Source organism: Eumetopias jubatus, unplaced genomic scaffold, assembly GCF_037043125.1.
Source record: "Eumetopias jubatus isolate StellerSeaLion01/CBP00866 unplaced genomic scaffold, mEumJub1_p1.0 scaffold_9, whole genome shotgun sequence".
Lineage (NCBI taxonomy): Eukaryota > Metazoa > Chordata > Mammalia > Carnivora > Otariidae > Eumetopias > Eumetopias jubatus.
This window is the reverse complement of record NW_028274815.1, coordinates 115,487,120-115,504,431: the sequence shown is the minus strand read 5'-3', so window position 1 is coordinate 115,504,431 and position 17,312 is coordinate 115,487,120. Positions and strand designations below refer to the sequence as shown.

Below are 17,312 nucleotides of genomic sequence, written 5' to 3'. Positions count from 1 at the left end.
CTCATGGAACTGACATTTTGGCTGGAGGACAGAAGCTGTAGCCTAGTAACAATTGGATAGACCATGTGATTTCGGGCAGGGGCAAGTAAGTGACCACCCCCTGAACGGACAAGGAAAAGCTTGCGCTTAGAGGACAGGCTTCAGTCAAGACTCCAAGCCAGGACATTCAGTTACAAGCATTTATTGAGCACTGGGATAAGTGCTGGGGATACTGTGTTGAGCTAAAACAGATGTATCCTCTTCTCTCTGCAGCACATATGTTCCCTCCCAGTTGTACTGGGCCAGGTGAATGGTCCTGCCCTGTCTCAGTTCCTTGTGTTTCTGGTAGAATCTATTTCCTGGATCCTTGGCACCAGGGCTGGGTCCTGTCTCTTCTTGGCAGAGCTGTAGGGGAATGGGGGCCTCTGGAAGGGGCAGGGTGTCCTATCTTTGTGTGTCTTAGCTTCCCTGAGGAGGAATGATCCACAAGTCACTGCTTCACCAGGCTCCTGGGGCCGGGGTTTGGCTGGGGAGGGTGTGGATACCAGCTAGGCTTATGTTTGGAGTCTCAAGAATGCTGACCACAGGGCCATCAGCTCTCAGGCCACTGCCTTTGGATAGCCCCACCCTGCCTGGTCGGGTGACTCAGACAGAAATCAGAGCAGGGAGGAGGCCTCAGAGCTGGGCTATTTACGGCCACACTCTGGGGCCCCCTGAACCCCACCCCCCGCTCTGGGACAAGCCAGTTTGTTCGTGAAACCCAAGCCCTGTTTTGGGCACCAGCTGGTGTGCTGTCCATTTATAGTATGTTTCTGTGGGAAAGGAGAAGGAGGACCCAGTTGTGGGACGGCCTGGGTGAGCAGGGGCTCTAAGTAGTTTCTCTGGCTTCGAAGTTGACAAATGTTCGTTTGCTGAGCATGTAGCATGGGAGATCCCTGCTGGATTCCGGGGACACAGAGATGAATCAGATGAGGTCCCTGCCCTCACAGTGCTCCCAGCCTGGTGGGGGACACAGACTCCCACACAGACACATAGGGATGTGGGGTCTAGGGGACCACAGAAGTGATGGATGTAGTGGATCCAGAGTGGGCATCTGGGAAGGCTTCCTAGAGAGGTGATGGAACTGGGCTGGGCTGTGGCACCTTCTCCCTCCTGAATGAACCCGTCCTGCCCTTGCATTCGTTTCTCCATTTACAGAGCACTGACTCTGGGTTCAAATCAAGTCCAGTTTCTGTCCTAGAGGAGCTCCCATTTTGGTGAGAGAGCCCCAACACACGAAATCACAGCAGAGTTCTAAGAAGGGCAGGGGTGGCTCATAGGTAAGAAAGTCATATTTCTTGAGTCCCTTACCTGTGCCACATGTTTTGTATCATCTTATTTAATTCTAACATCTTTCTGAGGTAGACATTGTTCTTCCTCTTTTAATCAACTTGCAGAATGAGGCCCAGGCAGGTGAATTTCCTTGTCCGTGGTCACAGAGCTAGATAGTGCTGGAGCTGGAATGCAAATCCAAGAGTGCCTGTCTCTAAATTATGTACTGAGGTCCCTGGGTGGCTCAGTCCACTGGGCGTCTGACTCTTGATTTCAGCTCAGGTCATGATCTCCCAGGGTCGTGAGATCGAGCCCTGTGTTAGTCTCCATGCTCAGCACAGAGTCTGCTTGAGATTCTTTCTCTTTCTCCCTCAGCCCCCCCTGCTATCGAGCACACACACACTCTCTCTCAAATAAATAAATAGAAATCGTTAAAAAAAATAAGCTATGTGCTAAGGGCATTCTGTGCAGCGGGAACTGCATTTTCAAAGGTATACAAGTTTGGAAATTCATACAGCTTCTGAGAGCTCTGAAGAGGCCAGGATGATCAGACTAGAGGGTGAGATTAGGGATGTGGCAGGAGATGAAGCCAGAGAGGTAGGCAGGGCTCAGGTCCTGGAGAGCCTTGGATTTTGATGAAAGGTGCAGGGGAGCCAGAGCAGAACTTTGTGCAGGGGAGGGGTGTGGCTAGTGACAGTAGGGGTATGTATCAGTTGTATCCCCCCTCCCCATACAGGGTGGGGCGTGGGGAGGCTGTATTAATCAGGATGCTTTTGTCTGTAAGTAATAGGAACTCAGTTTAAAGGGGTTTAGACATGGAAGGAAATGAGTTTTTTCCCAGAATACCTAAAAGCAGCATGGCTACAGGGTAGATTAGTTTAAGGCTTCAACATCCTCAATGTGTGGACCCCAATCCTTGTGCTCAAAAAGTGACTATCGTTATTCTAGGACCAACTCCCCTCCCAGCAACTTGTAAAGGCTTAGAGAGAGGAGAGAAAGGGAAGGGAGTGTACTTTCCCTCACTTCTCATTGGCCAGAATTGTATCATCTGCCCCTTTCTGAACCAATCACAAGCAAGAGGGATGGAAAGATCAGGATTAGCTTTGACCAATCATGGTTTTCTTCCTTGTTTGGGAAGAAGCCCAGCCAGTAGGGCTCAGGATTCTGTTAGCAAAGAGAAAAGGGGGGAATGGTTTGGCTATCATTTAGGCTGTGATGTGGCCCACCTCCATTGCCCCTTGAGACATAATCCAATAGTCAGTCCTGGGATAAGTCACTGCTGTAATGATGAGGATGAGTCATTGAGTCATTTTTAGTCCTAGTTCCCAAACTTCAGACCTAGGCTTAATTCTTTTAAGAAAACCTGCTCTTGTTTTCAACTTAATTGCTCTTCCAACCCTAGTAGGGTTTATTACTCCCTCTTGCTTTCACTGCTGTTTGCCTTGGATCCTGTCTAAGCCTGAGAGACAGTCTCCTGTGATAGAAATAGCTTCTTATCTGGCTTTTCCAGGGAGCTGGGCCAGTAACTGCTTCCTCACCCCTTCCTGGCTGGTCTGCTCATAGGCAGAGCATACTGGCAAGGCTTTGACCCCAGAAGTCAGATGGTTAGCAAGGCAGATGGCCATGAGGGCATGGTAGTTAAGGGGAGAGAATGGGAGGCTGCCCAAGGATTAGCAGGCATAGGCACCCCTTAGTAGAGCAGCAGAGGGGACAACCTAGCCAGGGGAAGAGAGACCAGTACTTGGGCAAGTCTTTTAACCACTTTGATATACACATTGTCTTCCTAGTATCTGATTTTAGGGATGAGGAGACTGCTGCTCATCAGAATTGGGAACAGTCCGGACGCCAGGGCAAATGTGGCAGACACTGTTGGTTGCCTGCTTTCCAACTATTTCCCCTTCTTCATTGCTAACCGAATCCTGATTTTATTGGGTGGAAATAGGGTCTGAGTCATAACTGTTCCCTTTTACTAATAATTGTGCTAGAAGTGGGCATGGAGCCCAGTCAGGCCAATGAGATATAAGTCTTCCTGGGAATATTTACTTCTCTGATAAGGAGTTGTGAGGAGAAAGCCCTTTTTCTGCCTATCACCCCCCTGCTTTGGGTTTTGTCGTGTAAGGAATGATTGGCTTGAGCTATGGCAGCCATCTTGTGGTCATGAGGGGAAGGCCAAGAGAATGGCAGAGAGGCCTACCCTGAATTCAATGTCATTGAGTCACTGAACCAATCCTAAAATTGCCTTCCTCTAGACTCCTTTTTCATTTTAAAAGATTTTATCTATTTGTTTGAGAGAGAGAGAGAGCAAGCATGAGCAGGGGGCAGGGGCAGAGGGAGAGGGAGAAGCAGAGTCCCCACCGAACAGGGAGCCCGATGCGGGACTCAATCCCAGGACCCTGGGATCATGACCCGAGCAGAAGGCAGACACTTCACTGACTGAGCCACCCCAGGCGCCCTAGACTGCTTTTTTAAATAGCATTTTATTATTTTATTTTATTTAAAAAAAATTTTTATAGGCTCCATGCCCAACGTAGGGCTCAAACTCATGATCCTGAGATCAAGAGTCTCATGCTCTACCAACTGAGCCAGCCAGGCACCTCTAATAAATATAGCAAGAATGACCAAAATATTTTATTACCAATCAGCCTTAATGGATGGGTAATGTCTCCCATAGAATACTATGATTGATTTATGATGTCTTCCATGAGCAAGGGATAAAGAAGTGGTAGCTCAAGTGTATATGTTTACCATCGCAGATCTACTAAGGCCAGTCCAATACCTGGCACAAAGTAGGTAGTCAAGAAAACTGACTTGTTTCTGAATCTCTACTCCTATCAGGTTTTTCTCAGATCAACCTTGTCATCATATTGCCTTTCACTTCTAGCTGCCTTTGTTAGTGAGATCTTCCTTTTCTAAGAAGGCCTGGGTCCAGGCCACCCTCAAGACTGTTTTGGTTGCAAATATCATAACTCCCATTGGGATGGTAGTTCGACTTTCTAAAGGACTAGTATCAGAAACTGGAGCATTAGCAGGTGATTGGCAGGGTCTTCCCTCTGTCTCTCAACGTGCATCTCCATTAATTCTCTCTACAAACCAGCTTTCTCCTCTTCTCTGTCCCCACAGCAGAAGGTGGTTGCCCCCATAGCATTCATGTTTGTTTAAGACACCGTCTAGAATCTCTCCCAGTCTCAATTTGGGTAGCCTAGTGTGGGTCAGGTGTTCACCTTGGTCTAGCTAGCATAACCAGAAGGGCAGGATCACATATCAGAATATGAATTTATGGGTCAGTTGGGCAGAGAAGTAGATCTGGGCTGTTATTCTAGAACTCTATTTTCCAGTGTGGTCACCAGTAGCTCCAAGTGACTATTTGAATTTAATTTTAAAAAATTAATTAAGATTAAATAAAAATAAAAATTCAGTTCCTCATTTGTACTAGCTACATTTCAAGTGCTCAATAGCCACATGTGGTGAGTGGCTACTATATTGGACAGCGTATATATGGAACATTTACATAAGCACAGAAAACTCTGTTGGACAGTGCTATTCTGGAAGGTGTCCACTATACTTACTCAATGATGTTTGGTCAGAGCTAAGAGTACCTATATTGGTTAGGGTACAAGCTATGCTGCTATAACAGGAGACCCATAAAATACTGTGACTTAAATATAATAGAAGTCCTGGGGCGCCTGGGTGGCTCAGTTGGTTGAACATCTGACTTTTAGTTTTGGCTCAGGTCATGATCATCCTGGGATCGAGTCCCACATAGGGCTCTGCACTCAGAGCAGAGTCTACTTGTTCCTCTCCCTTCTCCTCTGCTACCCCCCTGCTCGTGTGCTCTCTCTCTCTCAAATATATACATAAAAATCTTTTTTTTTTTTAAAGATTTTATTTATTTATTTGAGAGGGAGAGAGAATGAGAGATAGAAAGCATGAGAGGGAAGAGGGTCAGAGGGAGAAGCAGACTCCCTGCAGAGCAGGGAGCCCGATGTGGGACTCGATCCCGGGACTCCAGGATCATGACCTGAGCCGAAGGCAGTCGCTTAACCAACTGAGCCACCCAGGCGCCCCTATACATAAAAATCTTTAAAAAAATCTTTTATAAATATATAATAGAAATCCTTGCTTTCTTAGGTAACAGAACAAGTCTGACACGGCATCTCCAGAGTGTCAGCATCCATTTATTTCTGTTTTGTTGGTCAGCCTTCCTTAGACTGTGGCTCATGTCCTCATGGTCAAGATGGTGCTTCACCAGTCTATGTTCCAGCCAGCTCAACCGTGTCAGGGGAAAAGAGGAGGAAAGGAAGGACATGCCTCTTTCTTTAATAGGCAGAACTTGGTAGCAGCACACATCTCTTCTGCTCTCATCCTATTGGCCAGACTTGGTCATGTAAGCACTTGGAAAAGGAAGTCTCATGCTGGAGGGCGATCTCTATATTGGAGGATAATTGGCAGCTGGTCCCCTAGGACTATCTCATTCCATGCCTCCTCTTTGCAGATGAGCAGGCTGAAGAAATAGAGGCAAACAATGGGCCCGTGGAAGAGCAGTCACACCTCCTGATTCCTGTCTCAGTGCTCTTTCATTGCCATGTTGGGCCTGTTGTCCATTCCCTGTAAGCAGCCATCCCAGAGGCCCAAACACTTCTACTTACTTGGTTAGAACTTAGTCATGTGGCCACACCTAGCTGCAAAGGAGGCTGGAAAGTGTGGTTTTTCTTCCAGGCGGCATGGACATGGGTTGGTCTATAAACCAGGGGAGACAGGAGAGCATGGATGTCGGCATGCATCCAGTATTTTCTACTACACTGCCCTGTCAGAGACTTTAATCTAGAGGAGGATGGTGATATGGGACATAAATTAAACTCTTATGAATTAGTGACAATTGTGGTGTGTGTTACGTGGGAGCCCATGTCACAACAATGTAACTGCTGACCTGTCCTCTGACCAGTCAAATACATGAAGGAGGTCTCACCGTATTTCAAGAACTCTGCCAGCGGGACCTCGGTTGGCCGGGATTCGCCTCCTGCTTCACCCCTTCAGCGACAGCCATCTTCCCCTGGCCCCCCTCCCCGGGACCTCAGTGAAGCCAAACACATGTCCTTGAAGATGGCATATGTCTCGAGGAGGTGCACCCCCAGTGACTCGGAGCCCAGGTAAGTCTGGGGTGGGGGGCAACTCAGACAGATACACCTTGGTGGCAAGTGGTGGGGCCAAAGGAAAGATAGCCCAGTGTTGCGAGTGACCAGAACAATGTCTGAACATAGTAGGGCTTAAGAAATGTTTGTTGAATGGATGTAAGAGTGAAGAGGATGATGGTATGCTTGGCTTCTCTCTTTTTTCCTCTGAGCAGTTCACATCTGAGGAGGAGTTTGGTCTGTGGAAAAGCCCTGGGTTCCAGTCCTGGTTCTCCTTGAACTAGTCCCTCCTCCTCCCTGACCTTTAGATTCCTCCCTGGGAAATAAAGTTTCCAGACTCAGTGATCCCCTCAAGTCTCTTCTAACTCTGCCGAGGTTCTTAGACGTCTAGCAACATTCGTGTCAGGGCCGTGGAAAGTAACCATCCTTCACACATGAGCAGCCCTTAACAGTTCACTGATGGTAAGATTGGTAGCAGCCAACAGTATGGAGTGTTTACTAAGCACAGTTTAATTTAACTCTCGCAGCGACCCTATGAGCAGAGTCCTATTATTTCACCCCCACTTCGTAGATGAGGACAGAGAGAGGAAGTAACCTGCCCAAGATCACACACCCAGGAAGGGATGGAACTTGCCTCATTCCAGGTAGCCCTCTGCTTTAGAAACTATAGGTGCCTGAGTGAGGGTGGTGGTTGAATGGAGTATATGTTGATCAAGTGGGGTATGCAGTTATCTGGGGTGGTGTATATGTAGCATGAGCATAAAAGGCTTGTGCTGTGGGTCCTAGTTCCAGCTGAGGTTCAATGCCAGGCGGATGCCCAACATTGGCCTGGAGGCTCAGCATCCAGATCTACTAACCCTAACCCTAGCCCTACTCGATGCCCCGGCCCCAGCCTGCCCACATGAGGCAAGAACTGGTGACTCACAGGTCATTTAAGGTGTTCCACCAAAGGGGCCTTTTGTGTTGGGTGAAGGTAAGGTGGAATTAGTTCTTCCTGAGACTTACCAAACATTAGGTTAATCATGGTTGCCAGCCTGATCCCAGACATCACCTAAAGCATGTGTGTACATGTATTTCTATGTGTACATGTGGAACTGACATGTAAATTCAAGTGTTTGTGTGTATATGTGAACATTTGCATGGGTATGGGCATAGATTTGTGCATATGTGTTTGTGTATGTTTATGTTAATATTACATGTGTATATGCATGTCTGTGTGTGCTTGACCACGTGCACATGTGTAACACAGGTAACTCGGATATAACTGTGGTTCCTTTTTTTTTAAAGATTTTATTTATTTATTTGAGAGAGAATGAGAGATAGAGAGCATGAGAAGGGGAGGGTCAGAGGGAGAAGCAGACTCCCTGCTGAGCAGGGAGCCCAGTGCGGGCCTCGATCCCGGGACTCCCGGATCATGACCTGAGCTGAAGGCAGTCGCTTAACCATCTGAGCCACCCAGGCGCCCATAACTGTGGTTCCTTATCAGCACTAAATATCCCAGTCAAAGGAACATAATTTGGTAACCAAAATATAATGAAAAATATTTCACACTTTTACTAAGTGTTAGGATTACGTTGGGCTGCAAGTATCAGAAATGCCAATAAGCCATGGCTAAGAAAGAGGAGGGATTTATTTTTCCACATATTTAAGAAATAGTTTAGGCTTTTATCACTACTCAAGAATGCCCTTGATGAATCAGGCTTCCAGCCTCTTCCTCTGCCATTTTTATTGTGTATTTTCTTTTTCTCTTTCTTTTCTTTTCTTTTCTTTTTTTTCTTTCCTTTTTTCTTTTCTTTTCTTTTCTTTTCTTTTCTTTTCTTTTCTTTTCTTTTCTTTTCTTTTCTTTTCTTTTCTTTTCTTTTCTTTTCTTTCTTTCTTTCTTTCTTTCTTTCTTTCTTTCTTTCTTTCTTTCTTTCTTTCTTTCTTTCTTTAAGATTTTATTTATTTGACAGAGAGAGACACAGCGAGAGAGGGAACACAAGCGGGGAAGTAGGAGAGGGAGAAGCAGGCTTCCTGCGGAGCAGGGAGCCCGATGTGGGGCTCGATCCCAGGACCCTGGGATCATGACCTGAACCAAAGGCAGACGCTTAACGACTGAGCCACCCAGGTGCCCCCCTCCAGCTCTTTTTATGTAGACTGACTTGGCCTCCCAGTTTTTGTGCCCTCCCCCCGCCCCTGCCCCCATTAGTATGTCACTCGGGTCCCGTGCCACAAGGGAGAAGCTGGGAGCTGCCTCAGCAGGAGAATCCTTCTCCTTAGAAGTCAGGAGAAAAAAAAGCAAGATCATGAATCCTCACACAGTGATTTTGGCTCCTATCACACATGTGTGCGTATGTGTTTAATTTGTATGTATATGCCTATGTGTGTATATGTCATAGTCTCTTGTCTCTAGACCCCATGAAGCCCCAGTTGTGGCTGGAGGCCCAGCAGTGAGTGTCGCTCCTGATTGTCTCATGGATACCCTGCGGTTTCTCCTGGTTTTGCAGAGAATGGGGTTTTGGTCCAGATTTCAAGGTTGGGCAGCTGCAGCCTAGTAGACCAGTCCTCCCCTCCACTCTGTCTGTGCCTGCAGGTATTTGGAGATCTGCTCAGCAGATGGCCAAGACACCCTCTTCCTGAGGGCCAAGGATGAGGCTAGTGCAAAGTCGTGGGCAGCTGCTGTTCAGGCCCAGGTCAACGCTCTGATGCCTCGGGTCAAGGACGAGCTGCAGGCACTGCTGGCAGCCACTGGCACAGCCAGGAGCCAGGACATCAAGCAGATCGGCTGGCTGACTGAGCAGGTGCCTGCTGGGCCAGGCCTCCGTCCCCCACCTCGACCCTTCCCCTGGAGCTAACCACATTCCCATGCACCATCCCACTCCACCCTGGCCCTCTCACCCCCCACCCCCTCTGCTGCCCCTCACTGTTGCCTTGCCCCCTGCAGCTGCCCAGTGGGGGCACAGCACCCACCCTGGCCTTGCTGACCGAGAAGGAGCTGCTTCTCTACTGCCACCTACCCCAGACCCGTGAGGCTCTGAGCCAGCCAGCCCGTACTGCCCCCCTCATTGCCACCAGGTATCCACGGGCAGGCAGGGGTGTCTGTCTCACCCAGAGGTTGGGGGGTGATGCTCTCAATGGGCCTCAGAAGTGGGGGATTCCAGCCTCACTCTGCCCTGAGTTATTTCCCAGGTGACCTGAAGCAAGTCTCCATGTTGTCTGGGCCTCAGTTTCTTCATCTGTAAAATGGGGGCTTGCAAGAGAACAGTGTGACGTCCCACTAGGCACTCATTGATTGACACCTACTCTGCCCAGATCTGTGCAGCATGGTTCAGGGGACAGGGAGCTGATCCCAATGGTCTGCCTTCAGGGAGCACCCAGTCTGGTAGGGGAGGCTGACCTAGGAACAGCCTTCATAGCACAGAGTTGTAGGAACCCCTTTACTCTGCCTGGCCTGGTGGGGAAGGCTTTAGTAGGAGGTGCTATTGAGCTGGACTTTGTCAGAGGAGTAGAAGTTTGCTATTTAAGAAAGAGGGGAAGAGCATCTTATATATAGAGAACAACATGGTCAAAGGTACAGAAGTATTAAGGGCTATGGGGTGTTCATAGAGCTCTGAGTGTGCTATAAGCAGGATGTAGACTCTATACAGGAAATGGAGAGAAGTGAGACAGGGAGCTGGCAGGGCCTGATCTTGCAGAACCTCTCCCGCCTGATTAAGGAATGCTAGTAGCCTTACCTTAAGAGTTGTGGCAGAGTGGAAGGGTTTTAGCCTGGGAGTAAGGTGACCTGTGTTGTGTATGTGTGTTTTTATTTTTTTTATTTTTTTATTTTTTATTTTTTTAAAGATTTTATTTATTTATTTGAGAAAGAGAGAGAATGAGAGATAGAGAGCACAAGAGGGAAGAGGGTCAGAGGGAGAAGCAGACTCCCCGCTGAGCGGGGAACCCGATGTGGGACTCGATCCCGGGACTCCAGGATCATGACCTGAGCCGAAGGCAGTCGCTTAACCAACTGAGCCACCCAGGCGCCCAGTATGTGTGTTTTTAAAAAAGTTTTTCGAATTATTTTTAAAGCCTCTTTAAAAAAAAACCTTATTTTAATTTTTAAAGATTTTATTTATTTATGAGAGAGCTCAAGAGAGAGCAGGAAGGGGAGAGGGGCAGAGGGAGAGGGAGAAGCAGGCCCCCCCCGACACCCCACTGAGCAGGGAGCCCTACGTGGGGGCTCGATTCCAGGACTCGGAGATCATGACCTGAGTGGAAGGCAGATACTCAACTGACTGAGCCACCCAGGTGCCCCTTTATTTATTTATTTTAGAGAGAGAGAGCTAGAACCAGCAGGGGGAGGGGCAGAAGGAGAGGGAGAAGGAGAGAGAGAATCCCAAGCAGACTCCCTGCTGAGTGCAGACCCTGGAGCAGGGCTTGATCTTACAACCCTGAGATCATGACCTGAGCCAAAACTGAGAGTTGGATGCTTACCTGACTGAGCCACCCAGGCGCCCTGACTTCGGTCAAGTTTTATTTATTTATTTATTTATTTATTTATTTAATTTTATTTATTTATTTGACAGAGAGAGAGCACAAGTAGGCAGAGAGGCAGGCAGAGGGAGAGGGAGAAGCAGGCTCTCCGCTGAGCAGAGAGCCAGACGTGGGGCTCGATCCCAGGACCCTGGGATCATGACCTGAGCCGAAGGCAGACGCTTAATGACTGAGCCACCCAGGTGCCCCTTTGGTTGAGTTTTAGAAGAATCCGTGTGGCTGCCACGTGGAAAATGCACTGGAGGGGGCAGAATGGAAGCTGGGAGGCTGGTGCAGTCATGCAGGAGAGATGGTGGAGGTGGGTGGAGGCAGCAGATGGAGAAGAAAGGCCGCATTTGCATTGGAAGACACATGGGTGGTAAAATTAACTGGGCTTAGTGCTTGCCAGATGGGGAGGGTGAGGGAGGTGTCCAGGATGAATGGATGAATGGGAGGTTTGGAGCTTGTGTCTGGGCGAGCAGTGGGCCTGGGGTGGAGTGCAACATGGGGAGGCTGGAGCAAGATGCTTTGTTGAGTGCAAATTGTGTGGGGGATGGATAGGGAGCTTGGGTAGGAATTTTGGGGAATTGTGGGTTTATAGCTCTGGGCTGGAAAATGGGAAACTGGGTGTCAGCAGCAGCTCTAGTGGGTAGCTGAAGTTATGAGACAGTGTGTGGAGTGAGGAGCAAAGGGGGCTAAGGGCCAGAGCTCTGAGTCTGTTGCCCAGGGAGGGGGAGTAAGCCTCCCAAGGTTACACGCAAGTGGGAATCGAACTGAGTGCCTGGGCCCTTGCTGCTCATGTCTCTTCCTCTGGATGGGGCTCTGGCCCATGAGTCAGGAGCCAGCTGTCTACCAGTAATAAGCAGGTCATGGATTGCCAAACTAATCAAGTGATTCATTAATTCAGGTCACAAATGTTTATTGAACACCTACTACATGCCAGGCATTGCTTTGTTTTTTTTTTTTAAAGATTTTATTTGGGCGCCTGGGTGGCTCAGTTGGTTAAGCGACTGCCTTCGGCTCGGGTCATGATCCTGGAGTCCCGGGATCGAGTCCCGCATCGGGCTCCCTGCTCAGCAGGGAGTCTGCTTCTCCCTCTGCCCCTCTTCCCTCTCGTACTTTCTCTCTCTCATTCTCTCTCTCTCTCAAATAAATAAATAAAATCTTTAAAAAAAAGATTTTATTTATTTGACAGAGAGAGACATAGCGAGAGAGGGAACACAAGCAGGGGGAGTGGAGAGGGAGAAGCAGGCTTCCCGCCGAGCAGGGAGCCCTATGCGGGGCTCAATCCCAGGACCCTGGGATCGTGACCTGAGCTGAAGGCAGATGCCTAACGACTGAGCCACCCAGGCGCCCCCAGGCATTGCTTTAATTGCTGAGAATAGAGTGGTGAACAAATTAGACAAAAATTTATATCCCAGATGATATTTTGGTGAAAAAGACAATAAAAAAACAAGTGAAACAAATAAAGAATAAGTATAATTTCTGGTATCATGATGAAAAGTAAGGCTAGTGAGTGCCTATTTTAGACAGGGAGGTCAGGGAAGGCTTCTCAGAGATGACATTTGAGCAAAGATCTGAAGGAAGTGAGGGAGTGAGCCACGCAGGACATCAGGGAAGAGTGCATTTGACAGAGGGAACAGCATGTGCAGACGTGCTGAGGCGAGAATGTGCTCAGTATGTTTGAAGGCAGCAGGATGGCCAGAGCTGAGGGAGCAAGGGGGAAGGTGGCAGGAGGTGGGCTCCTGTGAGGCTCTCAGGGCACAGCTGGAAGTCCTGTTCGCTGATGAGGTGGTAAAGGAGTCACAGGGTCCCTTCCCAGGTCAGCACTCCCTTGGCCTAATTCCCCACTGTCTGAGACCTCACACTTAGCCCTCTCCCCCCTGCCCCGCCCCTAGGCTGGTGCACTCAGGCCCCTCCAAGGGTGCAGTGCCCTACGATGCAGAGCTCTCTTTTGCCCTGCGCACGGGCACACGTCATGGTGTGGACACTCGCCTGTTCAGTGTGGAGTCACCACAGGAGCTGGCCGCCTGGACCCGCCGACTGGTGGATGGCTGTCACCGGGCTGCTGAGGGTGTGCAGGAGGTGTCTACAGGTGGGCTGGGTGGGTCTGGGAGTGCCTCTCTGGTGATGAGCCTCTCGACCCCAGAGGCATTCAAACTTCCTTCTTCAGGGTGCTTCAGGAGGGGGATATAAAGTGGGCTTTAGGGTCCCTAAGAACTCTGTCTTTTGGGTGTGCAGGTGCCCCAACAGGTAGTAAGTCCCTTTTCCCTGGGTTTACTTGCCCTGGCTTTGTGATTCCACTGTGGGGCGGGGGGCAGGGCGGATGTGAGAGATGGCTCTTGGAGTACAGTTGCCAGATAAAATATAGGACACCCACTTAAATGTGGATTTCAGATAAACAACAAATACTTTTAGTGTAAGTATGTCCAAATTCTCCATTGCTTATCTGAAATTCACATTTAACTGGGCAATTCTACGGGTCTCTCAGGTCTCCAAGGGCCATGCTTGGTGGGTCTACTGATACCTTTATAGGGAGTGAGGGAGTGGGCCTTCTGAACATGGCAGAGTTTAAGCTTTCCCTTTCTACTTTTGGTGTTGCTGGAAGTGGGACTAGAAGTGGGGCATAGTTTTTCTGAGCGCCCGTTTTTCTGTATTTGAGGGTGGGGGCAACTCGATGCAGGGTGAATGTACAGATGGCACACCGGGCAGTGAGCTTCCCATCCCGAGTGGTATTCAAGCCCCCTTTGTGGAGTTGCTGGCAAGGGTCGGACACGGGGCTCGTGGTCTCTGAGGTGCCAGCAGCCCCTACCCCCCCCCCCCCCGCAGCCTGCACGTGGAACGGCCGTCCCTGCAGCCTCTCTGTGCACATCGACAAGGGCTTCACGCTGTGGGCGGCGGAGCCCGGCGCCGCCCGAGCCGTGCTGCTTCGACAGCCCTTTGAGAAGCTGCAGATGTCCTCGGATGACGGTGCCAGCCTCCTCTTCCTGGACTTCGGGGGTGCTGAAGGAGAGATTGTGAGTGCAGGGGGCGGGAGGCCATGTTGTCCTGGAGGCCAGGCTGGATGGGGCTCCTGACCCTTCTCTCATCCACCCTGCAGCAGCTGGACCTGCATTCGTGCCCCAAAACCATGGTCTTCATCATCCACTCCTTCCTCTCGGCCAAAGTCACCCGACTGGGGCTTTTGGCCTAGAGGTCACCGGATGTACTCGCCCTGAAGAGAGGGTGTCTGCCACATGGCCCGACCTGGCCCTCCGCTGACTGCCTGCTCACCACTGGGCTGAGGGAAGGGAGCGGAAAGGAATGAGTGCAGAGTCCCAGCCTCTAAGGGAGGCTGGGGATAGTCTTGGGACTGGGACCCAGACTCAGGACACAGTGGATCCTGCCTGTGATGGGGTAATCTCCCAGCTGCCCCACCATTCCCCCACCAGTGCCTTTTGCAGAGAGATATTTTGTATACACAAAAGCCATTCCGAGCCTGGGACCTGCCCCTGTGGGGATCCTGACCCCAGACCACAACTGCCAGGCCTCCTGGAGGCCCCTAAGCCACCCTCAGAGGCCTCATCTGAAGTTGGAGTTCCCAGGGGTCCATGGCAAGAGAAAGAGGAGGAACCTTTCTGTTCATTTCTCCCCTCAGCTCCACCACCTGGGGCATCAGTTTTCCTCTTCATCCTCTCTCCTCCTTCCTCTTGGATAAATAAATGGCCTGTGAGTGCGTAGGCAGCCTGGCCTAGTGTTGGTGGTTTGTGCCTTGGCCTCTGGATTCTTCGGTGGCTCCGGTAGTCCCAAGATGGACCAGACCCAGGACTGGGGCTCTTTTCCTGGCGAAGAGCAGACCTTTAACCACAGGGCCATAAAGAAAGTGTATTTGTTATCTATTACCCCCAAATCTAACAACTTAAAACAACGAGTGTTTATTACTTTTCAGGGTCTGTGGATCAGGAATATGTGAGAGGCTAAGCTGGGATCTTGACTCGGGGTTGTTTATGAGGTTGCAGTCAAGGTATTGGCTGGGGCTGCACTCATCTGAGAGCTTGACTGGGGCTAGAGGCTCTATTTCCAATATTGCTCACTCATTTGGCTTTTGGCAGGAAGCCCCAGTTCCTTACCCCATGGACCTAACCATAGGGCTGCTTGAGTGCACTTGTGACAAGGCAGCTGGCTTCCCCCAGAGTGGGTGACACAGAAGAGAGAGCTGAGAGGAATCCACAATGCCTCTTTTGAGCCAGTCTTGGATATCTCAGACTGTCAGTTCTGCTTTATTCTGTTCATTAGAAGGGAGTCACTAAGCCCAGCTGACACTCCAGGGGAGGGCAGTTAGACTCCATTTATTGAAGAAAGGAATGTCAGAGAATTTGTGGGCCTATTTAAAAACCATCATAGAGAGCCTCAGACTCCTTTCCTGCAGGAGAGAGGACACTCGGAGAGATCCCAGGCTTTGTGGAATGTTCTTTAGGAGCTGTAGTGTGCTGGCTGGATGTGAGTATGCCACGTTTAGGACTCTCTACTTGCTTGTGTTGTCCAGAAAATCAGTGACAACAGTAATGAGAGCTTATCATTGGCGGGTGCTTGCTGTCTGCCAGGTCCTCCGCATATGTTTCTTCATTGGATCTTTTTTTTTTAAGATTTTTATTTATTTATTTGAGAGAGAGAGAGAGAATGAGAGAGAGAGAGAGAGAGCATGAAAGTGGGGAGGGTCAGAGGGAGAAGCAGACTCCCCGCCAAGCAGGGAGCCCGATGTGGGACTCAATCCTGGGACTCCAGGATCACCACCTGAGTCGCTTAACGACTGAGCCACCCAGGTGCCCTCTTCACTGGATCTTCAGCACACACCTATGATCTCTATTTCACAGGTACAGAAATTGGGGCTCAGAGAGGGCAAGTGACTTGCTCAAAGTCACACAGCTCTGAGGTGTCTGAGCTTGGATTCAAATGAGGTCTTTCTCGATTCAGAGCCATGTGCACCTTGGAGACCTCCTGGCCCTGCACTATCCATTAGAAATGTAATGTGAACCACATGTGTAATTAAACATTTTCTAGTAGCCACATTTTAAAATGTAAAGAGGTGAGAATAATTTTATTTTTAATGTTTATTTTTTTAAAAAATATTTTATTTATTTATTGACAGAGGGAGAGAGAGCACAAGCAGGGGGAGCAGAAGTGGGAGAGGGAGCCGAAGGCAGACACTTAATGACTGAGCCACCCAGGTGATCCTTATTTTTTTAAAAAGATTTTATTTATTTGAGAGACAGAGAGAGAGCTGGTGAGAGAGAGCGTGAGTGGTGGGGAGAGGGAGAAGCAGACTCCCCGCCGAGCAGGGAGCCCAACATAGGGCTAGATCCCAGCATCCTGGGATCATGACCTGAGTCCAAGGCAGATACTTAACCGACTGAGCCATCCAGGCACCCTGAGAATAACTTTAATAATATACTTTATTTAACTCAATGTGTCAAAAATATCACTTCACATATATAAAAATCTATTGAGATGTTTTACTTTTTTTTAATACCAATTCTTTGAAATCTGGTGTGTATTTTATATCTACAGCACATCTCTATCTAGGTGCCAAATTTTCATTGGAAATTCTTTCTTTTTTATTTTATTTTTTAAAAGATTTTATTTATTTATTTGAGAGAGAGAATGAGAGAGAGAGAGAGAACATGAAAGAGGGGAGGGTCAGAGGGAGAAGCAGACTCCCTGCTGAGCAGGGAGCCCGATGCGGACTTGATCCCGGGACTCCAGGATCATGACCCGAGCCGAAGGCAGTCGCTTAACCAACTGAGCCACCCAGGCGCCCCTGGAAATTCTTTTTTTTAAAGATTTTATTTATTTTTAGAGAGCAAGAGTGCAAGCAGGGGGAGCAGCAGAGGGGGAGGGAGGAGAAGGGGAAAGAATCTCAGGTAGACTCCATGCTGAGCACATGGGGCTGGATCTCATGACCCTGAGATCATGACCTGAGCCGAAACTAAGAGTCAGGCGCTTAACGGTTGAGCCACCCAGGCGTCCCAACTGGAAATTCTTGATTTATATTTATATTTCATAAAATTTATAGTTGAAAAAAGTAGATTCACATGCCCAAGTTGTTCCAAATGCACTAAAATTTTCCAATAATTAAATTGTCAGTTTTTAAATTAAAATGAATTAAACTTAAGTAAAATTTAGTTCCTCATTCACACTAGCTGCATATCAAGTGCTAGGTAGCCACATGTGGCTGGTGGCTATTGTAGAACTAAGCAGTTCTAAGCAAGCCTTTGCATGAGGGAACTGAGGCCCACGTGAGGTCACATAACAAGCCAGAGCCAGAGCTGGTTCTGGAAGCCTGGGGAGATGCAGGTGAGCAGAGATATTCCAGCCTTGCCTATGCGTCCATCCATCTGTCAATTCACTGTTCATCTGAGA

At 49.0% G+C, this 17,312-nt stretch overlaps 1 protein-coding gene across 1 annotated transcript in view; it reads left to right on the top strand.

Annotated features, from left to right (window-relative positions):
* Positions 1 to 14,622, top strand: part of SNTA1 (syntrophin alpha 1) — a 28,853-nt gene extending 14,231 nt beyond the window's left edge. Inside the window, exons 3-8 of the mRNA XM_028118748.2 lie at positions 6,233 to 6,437; positions 8,992 to 9,199; positions 9,343 to 9,473; positions 12,812 to 13,008; positions 13,743 to 13,930; positions 14,014 to 14,622. Of these exons, the coding sequence (XP_027974549.2) occupies positions 6,233 to 6,437; positions 8,992 to 9,199; positions 9,343 to 9,473; positions 12,812 to 13,008; positions 13,743 to 13,930; positions 14,014 to 14,106 (1,022 nt within the window). The 3' untranslated portion in view covers positions 14,107 to 14,622. The remainder of the gene's footprint in view (positions 1 to 6,232; positions 6,438 to 8,991; positions 9,200 to 9,342; positions 9,474 to 12,811; positions 13,009 to 13,742; positions 13,931 to 14,013) is intronic.
* Positions 14,623 to 17,312: the final 2,690 nt, after the last annotated feature.